The sequence below is a fragment of the Oryctolagus cuniculus genome, chromosome 1 (assembly GCF_051225735.1).
Source record: "Oryctolagus cuniculus isolate XC-2025 breed Fujian yellow rabbit chromosome 1, ASM5122573v1, whole genome shotgun sequence".
Lineage (NCBI taxonomy): Eukaryota > Metazoa > Chordata > Mammalia > Lagomorpha > Leporidae > Oryctolagus > Oryctolagus cuniculus.
The window spans coordinates 99607471-99628151 of record NC_142867.1 but is presented as its reverse complement, the minus strand read 5'-3'; the positions used below and the strand labels follow the sequence as shown (position 1 = coordinate 99628151).

The 20681-nt window shown below is 40.6% G+C and overlaps 1 protein-coding gene across 9 annotated transcripts in view; it reads right to left on the bottom strand.

Annotated features, from left to right (window-relative positions):
• Window positions 1-3589: 3589 nt before the first annotated feature.
• Window positions 3590-20681, bottom strand: part of ELMOD1 (ELMO domain containing 1) — a 71209-nt gene continuing 54117 nt past the window's right edge. For 4 of the 9 annotated variants that reach the window (XM_002708412.6, XM_089333456.1, XM_089333461.1 and 1 more), the window contains 5 exons: window positions 16876-16944; window positions 16358-16381; window positions 13128-13178; window positions 11645-11778; window positions 3590-4997 (listed from right to left, as the gene is read on the bottom strand). In XM_002708412.6, the coding sequence (XP_002708458.3) occupies window positions 4825-4997; window positions 11645-11778; window positions 13128-13178; window positions 16358-16381; window positions 16876-16944 (451 nt within the window). In that variant the 3' untranslated portion in view covers window positions 3590-4824. The remainder of the gene's footprint in view (window positions 4998-11644; window positions 11779-13127; window positions 13179-16357; window positions 16382-16875; window positions 16945-20681) is intronic. The other 5 variants (XM_089333476.1, XM_089333473.1, XM_008261903.5 and 2 more) reach the window with 2 other exon arrangements.

Below are 20681 nucleotides of genomic sequence, written 5' to 3'. Positions count from 1 at the left end.
TGAATTGAGTTCCTGGTTCCTGACTTCATCCTGGCCCTGCCCTGGCTATTGCACGCATCTGGAGAATGAACTAGGAGACAGGAAGTCTTGGTCTGTCTTGCTGTCTCTGTGCTTTTCAAATAAATTTTTTTTAAAGATTTATTTATTTTTTATTTGAAATTCAGAGTTACACAGAGAGAGGAGAGGCAGAGAGAGAAAGAGAGAGAGAGAGAGGTCTTCCATCCACTGGTTCACTTCCCAATTGGCTGCGATGGCTGGAACTGTGCCGTTCCGAAGCTAGGAGCCGGGAGCTTCCTCCTGGTCTCCCATGCGGGTGCAGGGGCCCAAGGACCTGGGCCATCTTCCACTGCTATCCCAGGCCACAGCAGAGAGCTGGATGGGAAGAGGAGCAGCCGGGTCTCAAACCGGCATCCATATGGAATGCCGGCGCCTCACGCCAGGGCATTAACCCGCTGTGCCACAGCGCCAGCCCCTTCAAATAAAATTTATTTTTTTTTTATTTTTTTATTTTATTTTTTTATTTTTTATTTTTTATTTTTTTATTTTTTGACAGGCAGAGTGGACAGTGAGAGAGAGAGACAGAGAGAAAGGTCTTCCTTTTGCCGTTGGTTCACCCTCCAATGGCCGCCGCGGCCGGCGCGTTGCGGCTGGCGCACCGCGCTGATCCGATGGCAGGAGCCAGGAGCCAGGTGCTTTTCCTGGTCTCCCATGGGGTGCAGGGCCCAAGCACCTGGGCCATCCTCCACTGCACTCCCTGGCCACAGCAGAGGGCTGGCCTGGAAGAGGGGCAACCGGGACAGAATCCGGCGCCCCGACCGGGACTAGAACCCGGTGTGCCGGCGCCGCTAGGCGGAGGATTAGCCTAGTGAGCCGCGGCACCGGCCCAAATAAAATTTAAATAATAGCTTAATAAATTTCAACAGATTGCTGTCACCTTGTCCTTTGTCCTAACCCCACCTGTCAGGTTTCTGCCAAGCATCCCAGGGATGTTAACAGATGACAGATTCCTGTTACCACGTAGCATTCTGGAGGCTATGTCAGATTCATGGAGTATAAGAACCTCAGCTGCAAAAAGAATCTTTTATTTCTGAAGGGTCGGCATGCCCAAAGTCTTGCATGTTTTTCTTTCCTAGAAATGCTTGCTAACACTTTTGTTTTTGTCTGTCCCTTTCCATTTCTCCCCATTATTTCTCATTTCCTGTCCCCACATTCTATCCCCTCCTTACTCTCATTCAATTTGTATTTGACCAAATTGTATCTGATGGATCAAGATACTTTGCATCATGGAGCTTGATTGCCAGATTTATTTCTCTATCAGCAACTTTGGCTCAGTCTATGTAATTGAAATTCTCAGCTCAGACCAAGTACACATCTCTACGGGTTTCTAAGATCTGAGGTAGGTGGTATCCTAGATATCAAGATGTCCATTTGGGACAGGCATTAGGTGCAGTGGTAACCATGCCTCTTGGGATACATCCCATATGAGAGTGCTTGGGATCAAATCCTACCTCTGTTTTTGGTCCAGCTTCTTGCTAATGTGCACCCTGGGAGGAAGCAGGAGATAGTTCAAATTCTTGAATCCCTGCCACCCACATAAGAGACCTAGATTGAGTTTCCGGCTGTAGGCATCAGTCAAGCTCAGCCCCATCTCTTTTAGACATTTGGTAGATGAAACAGCAGATGGAAGATCTCCCCCCCCCCACCAACTTTTAACTAAAATAAATGAACAATGAATAATTTTAAAGTAACATGAATTATCTTTTCTAAACTCCACAACCTCTTAAGGATGTTATATTTGTACCACCATCTAGCAAATGAGGAAACTGAGACTTTCATCAGTCAGGATGGACACAGTTGTGCTACTGTAACAAACAGCATCATGTATCTTATTGGCTTAAAACAACAAAGATTTAATTTTTGGCTGTATTACCATTCCATGGTGTGTCTGGCTCAAGTTGCCCTCACTCTGGGACCCAGGTGAGTGGAGCCACCATGGCAGAAGGTAAGTGAGAAGCATGAATATTCCTCCCCGGTCTTTAGATATTGCCCAGAACCGACAGACATCACTTTCTTCCTATGGCTCCATGACGTATGTACTTCTGCCAGAGGTTAGGAAGTGAAGGCACTGGGCTGTATTTGCCTAGCATTACAGGAGACAATCCCTGCTGATGTCTGTCTCTTTGCCACCTCATATCTCTGTTCCCTCAAACTGTCCCAGATTACCCTGTTGTCCGAGAGAAATTGTTAACATAATTTTTTCTGTCTCAAACGTGTCCTAGAATGGGAGATATATTGTAAGACCGCTTTACCTCTTGGGATTGGAATATATGTAAGCCTCTTTTCAAATGCAGAAAAGATGGTGGGTTATCAGGCATTTTTTTCACCAGAGTAGAAAAACAAGAATTTCGAGAAGGGAAGTCTGATTGAAGTCTCAAGCTTCAGAAATAGTGCCTCCAAGGAATTTCTTCCTGTAGTGCAAACCAGAATGTGTGTGTGTGTGTGTGTGTGTGTGTGCTTTACCATCACAAATAGTGTTTTGGAAAATTTTGAGGAAGCTTGCTACACAATTTACATTTTATGTGGTCAATTCTAGTTCGATGGCATAAACATAAGCAAGTTAAAAATAACCAAGAGAAACACACACAGACATCACACATTTTTGATGGTTGTGAAACCTTCTCCTGTTCTTTTTCTCACCTCACTGTGTTACTGGGCAGACTGCATCTTCCACAGAGAGGTGTGAATGAGAAATCTGATAACGTTCAGAACTAGAAGGGGGTGGCAGAGCTCGTTCTTCCTAAAACTGTGCAGCCAAGTTAAGATCCAACAGAAAGAAAGCATTCTAGGAGCTGGGAGGGAACACTTCGCTTTGTTAACATCAACGATCTCTACCTGAACAGAAGAGACGTGAGCTGCTGTAAGTGCCACATACTGTCAAGCCATCAGTGTCACGGACCACGTCGGTGACACGGACCACAGTGGATAGAAAGAGACAATGTATACACGTGGCTGACAAGGGCTGTACTGCCTACGGAATAATACCCTCACCTCCAGTCGCTGCAGCAGTGGTGGGGAATTCAGACAGGCTCACGATTTCTCACCCTGGCAAGGAATGTATGTTCTTGTCATCACTCATGATACATCCCATGTGTCAACCAACTCCTTCCCTTCCCTGTTCTATGACAGGGCACAGGGCTGTAACAGAGACAAGGCAAAATGAGGCCACTTGGGACACTGCCACAGGCAAGGGCTAGCACAAAACCAGAGGAAGCAGCATGCACAAGGAAACAATGTGCAGTTGACCTTTTTTTCCCCTTTTTTTCTGCTGTCTGGCAGCATCCAACCAGGTTTGTAATAAATTTATGTATAAAAAGTTGGTTCTTATTCTTTCATGAAAGCACCATCAAGCCTTAAGATTAGTTCAAGTCTCTGAAACATAATGCATTCTAACTTGCACCTGGTAACTGTGGATGATGGCGCAATTTACACTCAGCTCCAGGTTGTCTGTTTTTGACATTCTACCCGCTCACACACTTGCATTTTCAGAAACTATATGAGCACAAAAATATTAAATGAAATCCACTCTATGTTACAGTAGAATGACATGTTATTTATTCATATAACCGACAGTTAGGCAGTACTCAAAATTCATTTCAGTAAGCAAGTGATTCCACAAACATCTAATATATACTAAAATTGATAGTCAGAAAGTATAAAATACCATGGGTATGAAATGCCATGGTAAATACTATTCAACAGACTACAATCATAATTCCAAACTAAATCACGATCTTTTAAGATGATTTAAATAGTGTCAGTATGATTTGTCTTTTCTTCTTCCAAGCAATTTACTTCTTCCACTGATGCAAGACAAGATCGTTATTCTCAAGAAGTATTAGAGTGACATAGCTTAGGTTTCTCTCTTGTGACACATATTCTTGCAGATTGTTCTTAACATTGCCCCTTCACATGGAAAACAAGCCAGTCAGCACTCAGTTCCCCAAGCGAAAAACCTGGATTTGAACTGCGCTGAGAGGGGTAATTCAGAGTTCAGCAAGAGGCAGGTGGTGAAAAACCTTTTGCAACTTTTGATATATGCTGACTTCACGTCTGAGGCTCTAGGCATCCTAAACATAAACAGGCATCCACACCCATGAAGTTACGGGAATAAAATAATGTGATATCTAGATGACTGACACAATTGCAACTGGGGGTAAGTTACAATATAATTCAGCGTCACTCCAAACAAAAACAGCTCCTACCTAAAGTTACTTCTTCTAAGCCTCATTACATTTTTGAGAAGCGTGGCTGTTTGCATTAACAGTTTGGTTTATCATGTATCTGTCTGTATTATTTTAAAGACTTATATTTTATCAGAATGAGGTCCAAGCATGAACCTGGCTTGAAAAGCTAGCAGCAATAGTCATGAAACATTATCAATAAATTAAAAGGCTTTCACAGAACAAGATTCAGCTAAATGAATTACATACAAAATACAGCTAGAGAAATAACAATTCTGAATTGCTGAATTATGAGGGAGAGGAAAACAATCTAAAAAAATAGAAAACTCTCTCCATACCTGGGTGTCAAGGCAAGATGTAACACTGCATAATGCCACAATATGAGCAGTCACTGGAGGGTGGATACTCCAGAAACAGTAGTATCTGGGGATCTTGGAATTATGACCAAGAGATGAAAATACTGTACCAAAAGGCATGCATATAATCACTGTGTGCATTCAGTGTGTGAGCTGTGACCTAGGCAGAGACCTAACACGACAATGAGGCAGTGTTCCAGGGAATCCATTCAAACCAGCGTGGGCGACTACATGTTGATTAAACCTTCCGAGGCAGCAAAATGTGGGCAGAGTGCCATGTCTGGGTTTTGCAGCTGTTTTACGATCCTCTTGCGGAATTTCTCCCGCACACGATTGAATTCCATTATGTCCATGGGGTCCTCTTCAATCCAAAATTTATGAAACTCGTGCATCAAATAGCCTGTTGGAATAAGGTTGTGATAAGAACGTGGGGGAAGAAAGATCTTAACACATTCAAAATCATCCTGAATGCTGAAGGAGAGACTAGAGCAAAACAACAGTAAACACGGGTTCACAGAAGACATCAACAGTCAGCAAATACGACTGCTTGCAATGATTCTGAATACCAGCACAGGAGAAGCTACCAATAGGAACGATTTTTGAAACTGGTTCTGAAATGATTCTTGATTCCAGGAAGAAGGAAGACAAATCAATTCTGCCATCTCGTGAACATGAATCACATCAGAAATGTATTCGCAAGGCCACTTCATCCTCTGCCTCCTAATTGAATTAACATAATGGTCTGATTTTTCAAAATTACTTTGTTCCGCCTTTTTTCTCTTGATATTCGGTTCAAAGTTTTAAATTACCCTGACAAATCAAACAAATGCATTCTGACAATCTATTATGAGACAGTAAGGATTGTAAATTAACTCTGAACAACACAGACTGGTCCTTAAACTCTATGAAATTGTTAATAAGACTTCCTTGCTCTGAAGCATAGTTTTATAGTCAAATACATTTGCATCTCAAAAATGTTTCCTAGGAATGATTTGGACTGGGGAGATTTGGGGAATAAATGTTAGAATTCGACTGAAGAACCTACTCATTACATCTGTTCCCCACCGTGTTTCCTCCTTCTACTGCCATTCTTTTTAAACCACATTTAAAACTGAAATACGACTTTTTAAAAAGGATAGTACTAGGTATGTGAATGCAGTAAATCCATTGAAAGTTCAGATGTCTTTATATATTAGCAAAAGTAAGGAAAGAATCTTAATTTTAAAAAAAGAAAAATGAAGATTATGCAAGGTTTTGTCTTCATGTAAGAAGGTGGTAGCAAATGGGAGTCAGGACTCCAGAGGCAGAAACCTGGATTGAATCCTTGTGCTTCCTCCTCTGTGTGTAAACAAAAATGGAGAAAAATGAGCAGCGGAGATGATGGGGGCCCCAGGAAAAGACTTTGGAACAAAGACAATCAGTGTTCTACTGGGAAAAAAAAAATCCTTTTTTTTTTTTTCTGGTAACTAGCTATGCTTAGGGATACTTTCAACATGCTTCTTTTTTTTTTTTTTTTTTTTAGGATTTTATTTATTTATTTGAAAGAGTTACACAGAGAGAGGAGAGGCAGAGAGAGAGAGAGGTCTTCCATCTGATGGTTCACTCCCCAATTGGCCGCAACGACCGGCGCTGAGCCGATCCAAAGCCAGGAGCCAGGAGCTTCTTCCGGGTCTCCCATGTGAGTGCAGGGGCCCAAGGACTTGGGCCATCTTCTACTGCTATCCCAGGCCATAGCGGAGAGCTGGATTGGAAGTGGAGCAGCCAGGTCTCAAACCGGCGCCCATATGGGATGCCGGTGCTTCAAGCCAGGGCATTAACCCCTGTGCCACAGCGCCAGCCCCTCAACATGCTTCTACACTCCAAGTTTTAGAAATCTCTATTCCCATCTCACTATAATGCAAAATTAGAAGTGACTGCCACCAACACACATTGGCAGATGTTGGTCTGCTTCCACAGATTCACTCCCCTGATTCCTGGTCTCACTGCATTGTTAAGTATGCTTATACAGCTTTAGTATTGAGTCTCCCTACAAATATAGATACAAGGGGGGAGAGAAACTTATTTTACATTTGAGGTGATTGTTCTATTTCTTTGAGGACTAGTTTGTCTTTGGACTCTCAATGACTGATATGACTGCTTTTCACATTTCTGATGGGTGACCACCGTCTTCACCCAAATAGCTTCTGGGCTACACACAGGGGAAACCTGACCACATATCAGCAAAGCTCCAGATCAGAGGCATCAACCACCCCAGGAGCCCTCTCCTCTGTCTCCCGTGGGTGGATTCCAGGCTTGAACTTGTCTGGTGACAACACTGAGTATTCCACGGGATCTCAGCTGACACTTAAAAGGTTCTTCACACTCAGCCAAAAGCTGAGTGTGGAAAAAACCCAGTCTTTCTACAGCCCAACTATGTGAAGTGTTCTTTATGCCCCACGTTTATCTCTTTTCTAGGTGAAGCATCCTCATTTCTCACCAGCCATGATTTGGAGTCTGTTGTCACCTTTGTTGTTTAGTATATAATGACAGAAACCCATTTCCTCTGAAGCTGGTATCTTATTTCAGCAAAAGAATTAAATAATCTGATTTTGGTGATTGGACAAACTCATACAATATCCTATCTTTTTAGGTGCCCTTGGCTTCCCTATAAATATTATAGTTTTTGTAGTTCTAAAAGAAATTTATGAAAATTTATAATTTCTTATTTCCTTACTATGTAAAATACATACATAACTTTCTTGATTGGTTTCTAAGCTCACATAAACATACTTGAGCTATTCTGGAAGGAAAGTCAGGTTTCTAGTATTATTACTTAAAATCAGCCATGATGATGTCATTAGTACTCCAAGAGCGACAGCTCTCTACTCCTACTGACAATGATAAAAGGCTCTGTGAACAATCTGTAATGAAGAATTCACTTTTCCGCAAAGTGCAGGGATATTGGCAACTCACTCTAAATGTGATGTCGTGTAGTGCAGTCTCTAGCAGAATGCACATCCATTCAATTTCTCCATTATTCTTTCCTACATGGAATTAAAGAAGAACATCTCTAACAATGGGCTATGGTAAGCGTTGACGGGAAGGTGGTCTGTTTTCTGCCCCTTTCTCAGGATCCTTCCTTAAAATACAAAAGCCAAACTTGAAAGATTGCAGACTGATTCCCTGGGACTTTTCCTCAGCACCATCAGTAAAATAATTAGAGACAAAATAACACAATCTTCATAACTGAAATAGAAATGGTGGCTTGGCTTCCAAGGAACATATTACAATCATAAGACTCCATTCATTTATATAAAATTACAGAGAATTCAAAAATTCATTTGGTCAGTTGGTTAACTGACTCACTACCTGCCAATTAACAAATCTATAACAGAGACAGTGTTAGGTACTGAGTTCCAGAAGCAGGTGGAGCTCCTGGCCTCCTCAGTTCTTGGACCCTCAGGGAGAGGGAGGCAGGCTTGCAACCTCAGCTGAGGATGTATTAGCTAAGGAAGCTAAAGGAGAGGGAGAAAACAGGCCAGGGTATTGCTTATAGTCTCTCATTTAATTCTTATATCTGTGGGGGTATGCAATGCAGATATTCTGTCTCCACTACAGAGGAGGATGTTGAGCTTAGGCAAGATGCTTGAATGCTGCACAATTACACAATTACAGCTGGAAGCTGGAAGCCGGACCTGAAACCTGCTGACATTTCACCAATTGCGACAAGCGCCTTTATTCGGTGCATTCTGCTCCTCCGGTGCTTAATCTTACTGAATAATTTCTTCTTTTGAAGGTCAAAGAAAAGATAATTCCTTTTCCTTTCCTGACCATTGTACTTGCCTTCTGCTCACTACACCTAACCTGACTTCATTTCAATGTGCCTGTGTGTTCAACAGAGCTTTAGATTGAACGTGATTTTTCTAACATACTGTCTTGGCAGCTCAGTGTTCAATGAATAACACTGTAAAATCACAGTGATAGAGCTACTGCATTCTTATATTCTTCCACCTAGATGAAATACTTGTTTGGAATACTAATTTGGCTTTTCAACTCAAGCCTGCAGCCCATTTGCTGCTGCAAATGTGTTTTGGTTTTACTTCATTGCATTCTGTTAGTAGGGAGCAGAGACATTTGCAAGGACACAGGTAATTGCAAGAATATTACAGAGGAGACGTGCAGGACTGATCACACTAAATGGCAGAATAGTGAATCTAGGGCACAATTTGCTTCCCCTAGAGATATCTGAGTCCCTCTGCCTATGACACAACTCACTGGGGGATTGCTGCTAGTTTCAAAACGTGTTGAGAGTCTTGGGAAATAAGTAATCCTATTGCATGCTTATTCATCAGGGCTAGAATTCTTTTGGAAGCTTATCAATTTAGGCCAAGTCTCAATTTTTCCAGTGAAACTAGACTCCTCTTCCCCCTGCAAAGAACATCATCCATTTGGCCTCCAGTTCATCCATCCATCCTTCCAACCACCCATCCTCCCATCCTCCCATCCTCCCATCCATCCACCTATCCATCCAATAGTCACCGAGCACCTGGTCTGAATCAGGCTCAGTGCCGAGGATATGACCCCGAACAAAACAGACATTTCTCCCCTTCCACGTCAATGCTTCAGGCTTTTACCTTTGATTCCTGGATGAACTCCTCTACTGTGTGACTCTGATTTTCTCCTCAGTGCTGAGCAACCCCAAATCTGTAGCTTAAGCCCCTTCAGAGCTCGAGAACCTTCCATTAGAATGCCCATACACAGTTTTCTGGATTTTTTATTTTTAACTAGGTCATACAGTTCAAACAGCTTAACAATTTTTGTTACAGAAACAAAAACAAAAAATCAAAAACAACAAAACAAAACAAAACAAATAACAGCATCTCCAGATCCAATTCCTGCTTCTCCAAAGCAGCATTTCAACTCCTTCGGCTGGTTATTTTGATTATTGATCTTCATAGCTCTAAATAACGTGTTTTCAACTGCTTTATTTTTTTTTTTTACTTCTCTTTATAGATGAAGATTTAGTTCCCTTTCACCTATCCTAGACACAAGGTTTCTTGACCGATTCTTTTCTTTACTGGCCTTCTTTATTTACTTTAATTTTCTAATTCATTTAACTTTAACTATCCCCTAAGTATGTCAATGTCCTCTTAAGATGTTCAACCATGGTAGACACTCTATCACTTCACACTCTTCAAAGAGTCTCTTTTTGGACCTCAGGTCTGCTGAAATCTAGCCTGATTGTTTGCAGCCTATTGCTCAGATATTCTCTTGGGCTTTCCCGATGCTTCTTTCCTGGGATATATTTCCTCTTTTCTGAATCCCGTTATTCCTTTTAGAATGACTTATGGAAACAGATCCTTCAGGAGCTTCCTGAGAAAGGTGCAGGGAGGTAAATGCTTAAGAGCTTGCTTTTTTTAAAAAATGTCTTTATTCTTTTCTCATACTTAAATGAAAAGTTAGATGTGATACAGAATTCTAAGAAGGAAATCCTATTACCTTAGGTTTTTCTTTACTATTATCTTACATTTCTGAAGACATTATCCTACTGTTTTCTAGAATAGAATGTTGCTTTGGAGAAGTCCAATATTATCTTGATTCCCAATTCTTTATGACGCAGCTTTGGATATCTTGAGGAGTATCTGTTCCCAGTGTCACAGAATCTCACAATGATATGGACCTAGTGTGGGTCAATTTTCATCTATTTTGTTGCAGCATACTTTTTTATTTTTTATTTATTTATTTTTTTATTTTTTGACAGGCAGAGTGGACAGTGAGAGAGAGAGAGAGAGAGAGGAGAAAGGTCTTCCTTTGCCGTTGGTTCACCCTCCAATGGCCGCCGCGGCCGGCGCGCCGCGGCCGGCGCACCGCACTGATCCGATGGCAGGAGCCAGGTGCTTTTCCTGGTCTCCCATGGAGTGCAGGGCCCAAGGACTTGGGCCATCCTCCACTGCACTCCCTGGCCACAGCAAAGAGCTGGCCTGGAAGAGGGGCAACCGGGACAGAATCCGGCGCCCCAACCGGGACTAGAACCCGGTGTGCCAGCGCCGCTAGGCGGAGGATTAGCCTAGTGAGCCGCGGCGCCGGCCGCAGCATACTTTTTTATTTTATTTATTTTATTTTTAAAAGATTTTATTTTTTTGATAGGTAGAGTTACAGACAGTGAGGTGGTAAGACAGAGAGAAAGGTCCTCCCTCCGCTGGTTCACCCCCAAATGGCCGCAATGGCCGGAGCTGCACCGATCTGAAGCCAGGAGCCAGGTGCCTCCTCCTGGTCTCCCATGTGGGTGCAGGGGACCAAGGACTTGGGCCATCCTCCACTGCCCTCCCCAGGCCATAGCAGAGAGCTGGATTAGAAGAGGAGCAGCCAGGACTAGAACCAGCGCCCATATGGGACGCTGGCACCGCAGGCGGAGGATCAACCCATTGTACCGCAGCGCCGGCCCCCTGGAGCATATTTTAAAAAAGAAAAGTAATCCTTCAGTTCTGACATCTTTTTTCTTGATTTATTCTTTGATGCCCTCCCCTACGTTTTCTCATTTTCAGGCATTCCTATTCTTCAGATATAAGGTTTCCTGGAATGGTCCTTTGATTGTTCAACCTTTGTTTTCTATTTTTCATATTTGCCTTTTTGTTCTACTTTCTGGGAGAACTTTCTCTACCTTATCTTCTAATCTCAGAGACTTCATTTCTGCTAAAACATAGATCTGAGAGTCAACTCAGGCTGTCTTAGGGCCAGCACATTTCATGGATCTTTTAAAATATATCTGTGTTTGTAAGGATTATATATGCCAGATCAGAGGGAGATAGGCATCCATGATGTCTTTAAGTCAGACCACACTTGATATTATGCAAGAGCTTGGAAAAAGAAAAAACCATGACCCCTGATAACAGTAAGTGCAGTTTTTTTTTTTCCCCTTAATGAGAAAACAAACAAAAATCAAAACCAAAGGAAGAAGTTTGAAGGTCCCAAACAGCCAAATGACTAAGAACTCAAGTTCAATCCTTGCCTGGAATGTTCTATAAAAAAAAAAAAACTGTATTGATAATTACAGAAAAAGACACTTACAGAATGTTTGTTGGAAGTGAGACAATGTTGGAGCCTCTGGGGCAATGTTATAGAAATGGGTTTTCAGAGCTCCACTGATCAGTAGATTGTACGCCAGGTCTGTTATGTTGATGCCCACGATTGCAAATGAGTACCTGTAAAGTGCAAAGCACAAAGCCAACAGTGTGTTACAAATGGGAGATAAGCACTTCAAAAATGATAGCATGGATTTTTACATTCCTATCAAATTATCAGAGTGGCAGTTGCCCTTCCCCTTCTACCCTATCAAAATCTTGACTTTTGCAAATTGTCCAGAAAATTTTGGTAGTGTGTACCATGAGAACTGAGAGCTTATATGCTTTGACTTGGTAATTCTATTCTCAAATACATGATAGGAAAAAATTCAAAGCTTTATATACAAGATATTCTTTACAGCATTGTTTATAATGGCAAGGAAACAGAAATCATTCAAACATTGTAAAAAAAGATGATCAGAGAAATAAATCAGGGTGATCTCTTATAACATGTGATAGCTGATTAAAACTATAGTCTAGGGGTTATCTATGTAGGATATAATACACATGAACAAAGCAAGCCAAGTTTTAGTATATAAGGAATAGGATGAAATGTCACAAGCTATTAATATGGATATATTAGATTAATACAATGGGAATGAGTTTCATTTATTTTCTGTAAGAAGCTGTATATTACTTTTAAAATGAGAAAAAAATTTAAGAAGTATCTTAACATAGAGTATATTTCCCAATCCCTTTTTTTTGTATCTATTAAAAATCAAGGCTGGCGCCGTGGCTCAATAGGCTAATCCTCTGCTTTGCGGCGCCGGCACACCGGGTTCTAGTCCTGGTCGGGGCACCGGATTCTGTCCCAGTTGCCCCTCTTCCAGGCCAGCTCTCTGCTGTGGCCCGGGAGTGCAGTGGAGGATGGCCCAAGTGCTTGGGCCCTGCACCCGTATGGGAGACCAGAAAAAGCACCTGCTCCTGCCATCGGATCAGCGCGGTGCGCCGGCCGCAGCGTGCCAGCCATGGCGGCCATTGGAGGGTGAACCAACGGCAAAGGAAGACCTTTCTCCTCTCTCTCTCTCTCTCTCTCACTGTCCACTCTGCCTGTCCAAAAAAAAAAAAAAAAAAAAAAAAATCAAAAGGAAGGAAGTACTTAAATCCTCTCTGCTAACATAAACCTAGCACAGAAAAAAAAAATGAGTTTCCTGCTCATAAATATTTTTGGAAAAAATAGATGTTATAATAAAAATATCTAAAGTAAGGTTTTACCTAAAGGCCCAACACTGATAGAAATCTGTTAAGTAAAACCTACTAAACGAGACAAAAACATAGAGCAGCATCCCTTTAAATACTGAATGGGATAATATATTCCATTATGACAAATACAATTTCATCCTTATCATCTTTTCCCCAGTACTCGTAGGGTATTTTTGTCCTGGCTCTGGTCAGACTGACAATCTTTATATACAAAATCTCACACTCACCCAATTGCTTTATCCATCCTTTTCTTCTCCCATTCTGCTTTGCTGAATTTGCTGAATGAATGAATGAATGAATGAGTACATAATATTTATTCTCTAATTGGTACTTTCTCCCTTTTAATGCTTATGTTAAAATCACTAACCATATGGAAAGATGTCCACACCTTGGATATCCAACACTAATAAATTTAAATTCAATAATCTTAAAAGTCAAAATATAATTTATATGGAGCTCAAAAGTGGAATTATTTAAGGCCAAGTTATTTACCCCCATCCACTTCAGTACCACAGCGGGAGACAGTGCTAAAGGCCAAACATGAACATATGCTTCTACACTATCATCAATTACCAAACAGCAATTCCATTGTGAAACTTTGCCTGGCTTTTGTCTTTCCTCTGATGAGATGTTATTTCACAGTCTCATGGTTCCCCACTGAATTTTGTTATGTTTTATCTCATGCTGTTTGTCCTACTTAGCTTTATTTGTGATGCCTGATTCACATATGTTAAATAAACGTTTATTGCTAAATAAATGATTGGGTTAGTGGAAGGCAGGAAGGAAGGAAGGAGGAAGGAAGAGAGGGAAGATGTACAGTCTAGTTCTTAAAAATTCTGTTCCAATAAGTGTTGCAGCATTTTCTCTGGATGAGCTGAGTCAGCTAAGCCATAGCAGCCCCATTTTAATCTGTTTTATAACCTGAGCTTCTGAATAGGACTATGTGAAGAAAAGGGTCCTGTCACAAAGCATTCTGAAAACACTGCCTCACCTCTGTTACTTTGCAGACTGACCTCTCTGTCCCATCTGCACTCCCCTCCACACTGCTGATGTCTCGCAACAGGCAGAAACCATGTTCTATTCTTTATCTGCGACTCCTGTAAACTTTATTCAGTGGTTTACACTAAAAACTACAGTTAGCATTTGAGCTAAATAAAAACTTAAGACTGGAGCTATTATGGACACTTAGCCTCCATCTAAGTAGGAGAGAGCTCTCTACATGACAAACATCAGATACACAATACACACAACCACAAAGACATCATGCAACACTAATATTTAACTATGTGTAGTTCCTATTCTGTAAACAAGTGGCTATAAAGGAGCTACTTGGAAGTCATGTTCAAATGTGACACCTGTTTTTAAAGTATAATTCTAACTTATAAACCAAACAGCCAGAGACATCAGAATATTTTTACCTTAAAAGACTCATACCCAAACAAAAATGAGTTCTGTGTGAAATTGAAGTTTTTTGTATAAAAATTTATAACCAGCTATTTTCTCTTCAGCAAAGTTTTATAAACATACATTATCTCTAGAGTTTGCTAAGTTAAATCTGTATCAGCAATGGAAATATAAAAGCCCAAATGACCTGCACTCATTTGGTTACTTATAGGATATCCTGGCTCAAACAGATGAAAACATACCACACACACACACACACACACACACACACACAAGTCAAAACTCTGCTCTTGAACTTGAATCCACTTTCACCCTTCAAGTTGCTTCAGGACTCAACGGACGGATGTGTCCAAGAGCAGTGGTGTACCACGCTTGCTGAAGGACAGACAGGAATGAGCTTTCTTTAGTGTTTATTGACATCTCCCTGTTCAACACCTGGAATATTCAGGCCCTACCAGTAACTATTTTGACATGATAACTGGTGATATGTACTTCTTTTACATAAGACTGATGTTGACACCATAATTGGTAATACACTTCTTTCATGTAGTTGACATTATAATTAATAAAATATGCTTATTCAGACATTGGTAAAGAACAGCAGTGGCACTTTCAAAGCATTCTGATTTGTTTCCAGGGACATTTTCTACCAACTTTAAGTTATTCATATGTGAGTTTCATCTATTCAATTTCATTGTAGCTTGAGAGATAAAGCACAATAATTATATCTATATGCACACACACAACACAGCACACTCACAAATGTCAGTTTCTTAAGAGTAGCTATACAAACCCTGGAGTACTTGCTCTCTGATGCCTTTCACAGGAGACAGAACTGTAAAGCTTTTTTGGAGAATGGCTCATAGACAACATTAAGCCCCCTTCAATGGTTAATCAAAAGATACTTCAAGCTCCTTGCGACTTTTAAAAGATCCTGAAGGATTCATTTTTTCCACCTGATGTTCCTCCAGGACATTCCACCTGAGTGTACTCACAGACTCCTAAGTCCATTTAACCTGAGGGGGTTCAGAGTCTCCATATGGCAGACAAAAGCTGTTTAGAAAATGTAGTTAAAAATTAAAATAGCTTGATTATAGCCATGTAACATATAAAGAAAGAGCTTAGTGGTTTTAGTGTTTTTCTTAAAATGAATGCCAAAAAATGTGTTTTAATCTTATTAAATATTACAAATTTGGGAAATGTAATGTAATTTAATGCACTTTAGCCAACTGAAGCTAGAATGAGCGAAACAGTAAGGTGTAGAAAAAACCCAAGTCAACCTACTCCTGAATTCTGAGAATGTTATAAAATTTTGGATTTATTGAGCAAAGATGAACACTAGCAACTAAACATGCAAAATATTGATTACAAAGTATTGGAATTCCTTATATGAAATGTGACTAACATGCATAAGCACTCATAACTACTATTTATAATAATATTAGAAATATTAATTAAAGAGAAAATTACTCTGCACAACAATATTCCCACATAAAATGTCCTCCTGGGGGTGGGGTAGTCACAGGTGTGTGGAGAAGCTTTAGGTGAAGTTTTCAAAATGTTCCTCCAGAAGTGGCTTATTTCTTCATACTGTCTGTTGAACTTTTACTTAGTGTAGTAATCATTATGATCAGTAAGTAAACTGAAAATAGATCTTTGTAAAAATGAACAGTGGGAATGGGAGAGGGAGGAGGAAGGGTTGGAGCATGGGCAGGAGGGAGGGTGGGGTGGGAAGCATCACTGTGTTCCTAAATCTGTGTACATGAAATACATGAAAATTGTATAACTTAAATAAAATTACAAAAAAATGCAGCAAATAAAAAAATGTTCCTCCAGTCAGGTTATGGTCATGGCTGTAGAAAGGCTCTCATATTTTCCATCAGGTTAATATAATCTGTTTCACTAAGACACAGCCACCAATCATTAACCATATTAGATAAAAAGTTGGGAAATGTTTCCTTTTTGAATATTTTTCATGAAATTATATTTCTTACCCAGACTTAGTCTACAGTAAAATTAAAGTAATAACACACAAAAGCAAAGAAAAAAATACCTTATTTCCTCTTTAGTGATATCCCTTCATGTAGTCAAAGAAAAAAAATTCAGAAAGGTAAATGAAAATGTAAATAATGTAGAATCTAGATTTTTACCAAAAAACCAAAACTGAACAAAAACAAAAGCCGCCTTGACAATTCCAGACCTCAGTTAGTCCCTGACTTCCACTCTGCCTCTATCCCTCCATCACTCTCGCTGGTCTCTGAACTCTGTCCCACAGCTTCCCTTCTTCCAACCCTACTTCTTCACCTTCCTGGACACTAGTGACATTGGCAGTGCCATTAAATTCACATCTCACGTGAACGGTGCCACTTTACATCCCGAATCTTGGAACAAGTACCTGAAGTTCTAACTCTTCTCTTGGCATTTGTCAAAAGGGCTTGTTTGAAAGAGTTTTAAGCCTCACTTATGGTGGGATGACTCTCCTAAGGCTCTCAGCAACAGACCCACGTAAGAGAAGAAGTTAATTTTACTGAATCCATCAAGTCTAACCAATCTTTCCTGTTCAACAATTACCTGCATTTTGGATGGAGAGAGTCAGAGAGGACCTGCTGAGCTGTTGCTGCATCCCGTTCTGCAAAATACCTGCAGATGGAGAGAAAGCAAGCCATGACTCCACCCCTGAAGAACAGATCCACTTTCGCCCAATTTGAGGCCATTTTGGATTTAGAGATGGATACTGTCAGAAGATATTCACCTGCTTCAGCTCTTCCAGAAAAAGATTTTCATATTCAAATTTTCCAAATATAATGATGTGGCAGTGTAGTTTCACAACCCACATAGACTTAGGAATGCATCCAGTGGATTTGGGAACATAATTATGTACTTTGCCAAGCTGCTGCTTTGGGAAGCCCACGTCCCATATCTGAGTGTCTGGGATGGAGTTCTGGGTCCACTTCCAAACCAGCTTCCTGCTACTGAACACTCTGGGAGACAGCTGACGATGGTTCACGGACTTGCATTTCTGTCACCCTTGTGGGAAATCTGGATGGAGTTCCTGGCTCCATCATGATGTCAGCTTGGTCCAGCCCCAGCTACTGTGAGTATTTGGGGAGTGAACTAGAACCAGTGAATAGAAGATTGCTCTCTCTTTCTGTCATTCTGCCTTTCAAATAAATAAACAAATACATTTTAAATAAAAACCAGATGACTATAGATAAGGGAGTTGAATAGCTCAGCATTTGAGAATCCCCAAAAGGTGGAAGCCCAGAGAACAGTCAAGGTGAGGGGCTAGGACAGCCCAAGGGCAGAGATAAAACAGACTCCAGTAGGTGAGGAAGACACATTTAAGATGTATTTTTCTTGGGGGATATTCATCGAGCATTTGAATTCTAGGTGAATGGAAAATATAGAGCTTAGAGAAGTTAAAAAAAACATACAACTCTGTTCTGATGGGAAAGAGGCAATGAAGTTTCCTATCACAAATGTACAAAGCTGCGTGCCTTCAAAAACAGTCATAAAAAGGGCTTCAAAGAGAGCATTATAAAACTATTGCACTAGGGCCAGTGTTGTGGTACAGTGGGTTAAGCTGCCACCTGCAATGCTGGCATCCCACACTGGAGTGCCAATTCAAGTCCTGGCTGCTCAACTTCCAAACCAGCTCCCTTCTAATGTGCCTGGGAAAGCAGGGGAGGATGACCCAAGTTGGAGAATAGGATGGAATTCCAGGCTCCCAGCTCTGGCCTGCCCCAGCTCCAGCCATTACAGCCATCTAAGGAGTGAACCAGCAGATGGAAGATCTCTCTCTCTCCCATTGCCTGTGTACTCTGCCTTGCAAATACATAAAGTAAATCTTAAAAAAACCATGTATGTATTCTTTAATGTGATGTGTATATATTTCCTGCATAAATCCAATGGGTAAATCAAGCTCTTCAGTTTCCACTGAGAAAATTTCAAACCAGAGTAAGCAATTCCAATACAGACCATGATTATTAATGTAATTGAGTCTCATTTCATACTTTTGTCTTATCTTGTTTCCTCTTTTATGCCTTTCATATTTCTTGGTCCAGCGTATCTAAAAACATCCTTTAATAAATAAGACAACTAACCCTACATGAAATAATATCCTGGCTATGGATCTGTTATAGTTCAGTCAGTGTCAGTCTTGTCTCATTTCCCTGTGTTAATGGTGGTTTATCTTATAAAAGTTTTTAATTTTAAGGTGTGAAATTTATTGATTCTTCTTTTTCAGTAGAAGGTGGTTTTTGTTGTTGTTGTTTGTTATTTGTCTGTATCTTTAAGAGATCCTTACTCAGATATCTTAAAGATTTTCTCCTAAGGTCCGGCATTGTGGCACAGTGGGTAAAGCCGCTGCCTGTGACTCTGGCAGCCCATATGGGTGCCGGTTCAAGGTGCTACCGCTCCACTTCTGATCCAGCTCTCTGCTAATGTGCCTAGGAAAGCAGTGGAAAATGGCCCAAGTTTTTGGGCCCCTGCCATCCATATGGGAGCCCTGGAAGAAACTCCTGGCTTTGGCCTGGCTGTTGTGGCCATCTGGGGAGTGAACCAGTAGATGGAAGATCGATCTCCTTCTTTCCCCTTCTCCGTCTCTCTCTGAAATTCTTTCAAGTAAATAAATAAATCTCTTTTAAAAAAAGATTTGTCCCTCAAAGTTGGGAGGAATGCGTTTGACTCTTAGCTTGGGAATTACAGTGAGGAAGACATTTAATTCTATTTCTTTTTTTCTAAATGGAAGGCCAGTTGTCCCAGTTTCAGTTATTTAAAAGCTCAGCCATTATCCACTTATTTGTAACACCACCTTTGTCATCAATTTGACTTTCTATTCATTCATATCACATGATATCATAACATTTAAAACATTTTATAAAATAAAGTGTGATTATGTTTAAAATAAAGGGAAAGATCTAGGGGGAAGATAGGGTGCCACCCAAAATCACTAAGGCTTCATTTCTTTTAAAAACCAACAAGATATTGTCAAAGGACATAAGAACAAAGATTCTCTTTGGCTCAAAAAAAAAATTTTTTTTTCAAATGATTGAATTTGAGTGTGAAAAAAAAGTACAATTAGTTGAGTCACACATGCGAAAACACAGAAATTGACAGAATTAGAAAAATAGAGAGATAAAACAAAAATAAATAAATAAAAGGTTTATGATCACTAGCATGGGAACTAGGACCCCAACTTCTTACTCCTGAGAACCGGTAACCAGATAGAAAAACTGAGCATCTGTCCTTCCTGTACTTTACAGAAAACAAATTACTATAGTTGACAAAGGAAACAGTTTACAGAATTCCAGCCAAAATTCATGGAAAGAATAACAGAATTATAAAAGCATTTTTTCTTGTGGCAGCAGCACAAGTGCAGGTTTGAGGTGCGGCCGCTCCACTTCCCTTCCAGCGTTCTGCTAATGCACCTGGGATAGCATCAGAGGATGGCCCAAGTGCTTGGGCCCCTGCATTCATGTGGGAGGCCTGGATGAAGCTCCTGACTCCTGGCTTGGTCTGGCCCAGCCTTGGATGTTGTGGCCATTTGGGGAGTGAACCAGCAGATGGAAGAATTTCTCTCTCTCTTTCTCCTTCTCTCTCTCCTCTCTCTAACTCTGACTTTCAAATAAATAAATAAATCTTTACTTATTTTTAAAAAGCACTTTTTGCACAGTGAATTAATTAGTTTTGGGAAGATCATGGAAGGAAGAAAGCCTATCAAGGACTTCACAATGGAGCCACCAGGTTCTGATCCCTCTGACTCATCTCAGTGTTAAGACTGAGAGCAGTGTTGTCAACCTGAATCTCCCCAGGTCTTTCCAAATGTCTCCAATGTTCAGGAAATACAGGGGATGCGAACAAGTGGAAACAGACAAACCCAGTTCCTGGCACATTTTACAGAACAACTGACTAGAATCTTCTACAGGAAGGATGACAGGAGGAAGTAGACAAAAGGAGAGGCAGAAGGGGAGAGACTGATCTAATTTAAAAAGACCCCAGGGCCATATTAACTAAGCACAATGTGTAAATCTCATATAGACTTGCATTAGAACAACCAGCTGTAAACGGCATTCTTATGAGAACTGGGAAATTTGAATGTGGACTGGAAATAGATGACACTAAGCAATCATTATTAATTTTGTTTTGGTGTCATAGTAGCATTGTAGTTAATGTAAGATAACACTGACATTTTTTAGAGCTACATATTGAAATAGGAGGCATGAAATTATAAGCAGTACAGGACTTTCAATGACACTCTTGCCCAACAAAGTGTTGGAAGTATTTCAAAACCTAAACAATCTCTAAATCCGTAGGAGAGTTCTTTACCATCTTCCCCTCTTTTTGCAACTGCTTGACACTTTTCATAATAAAATTTG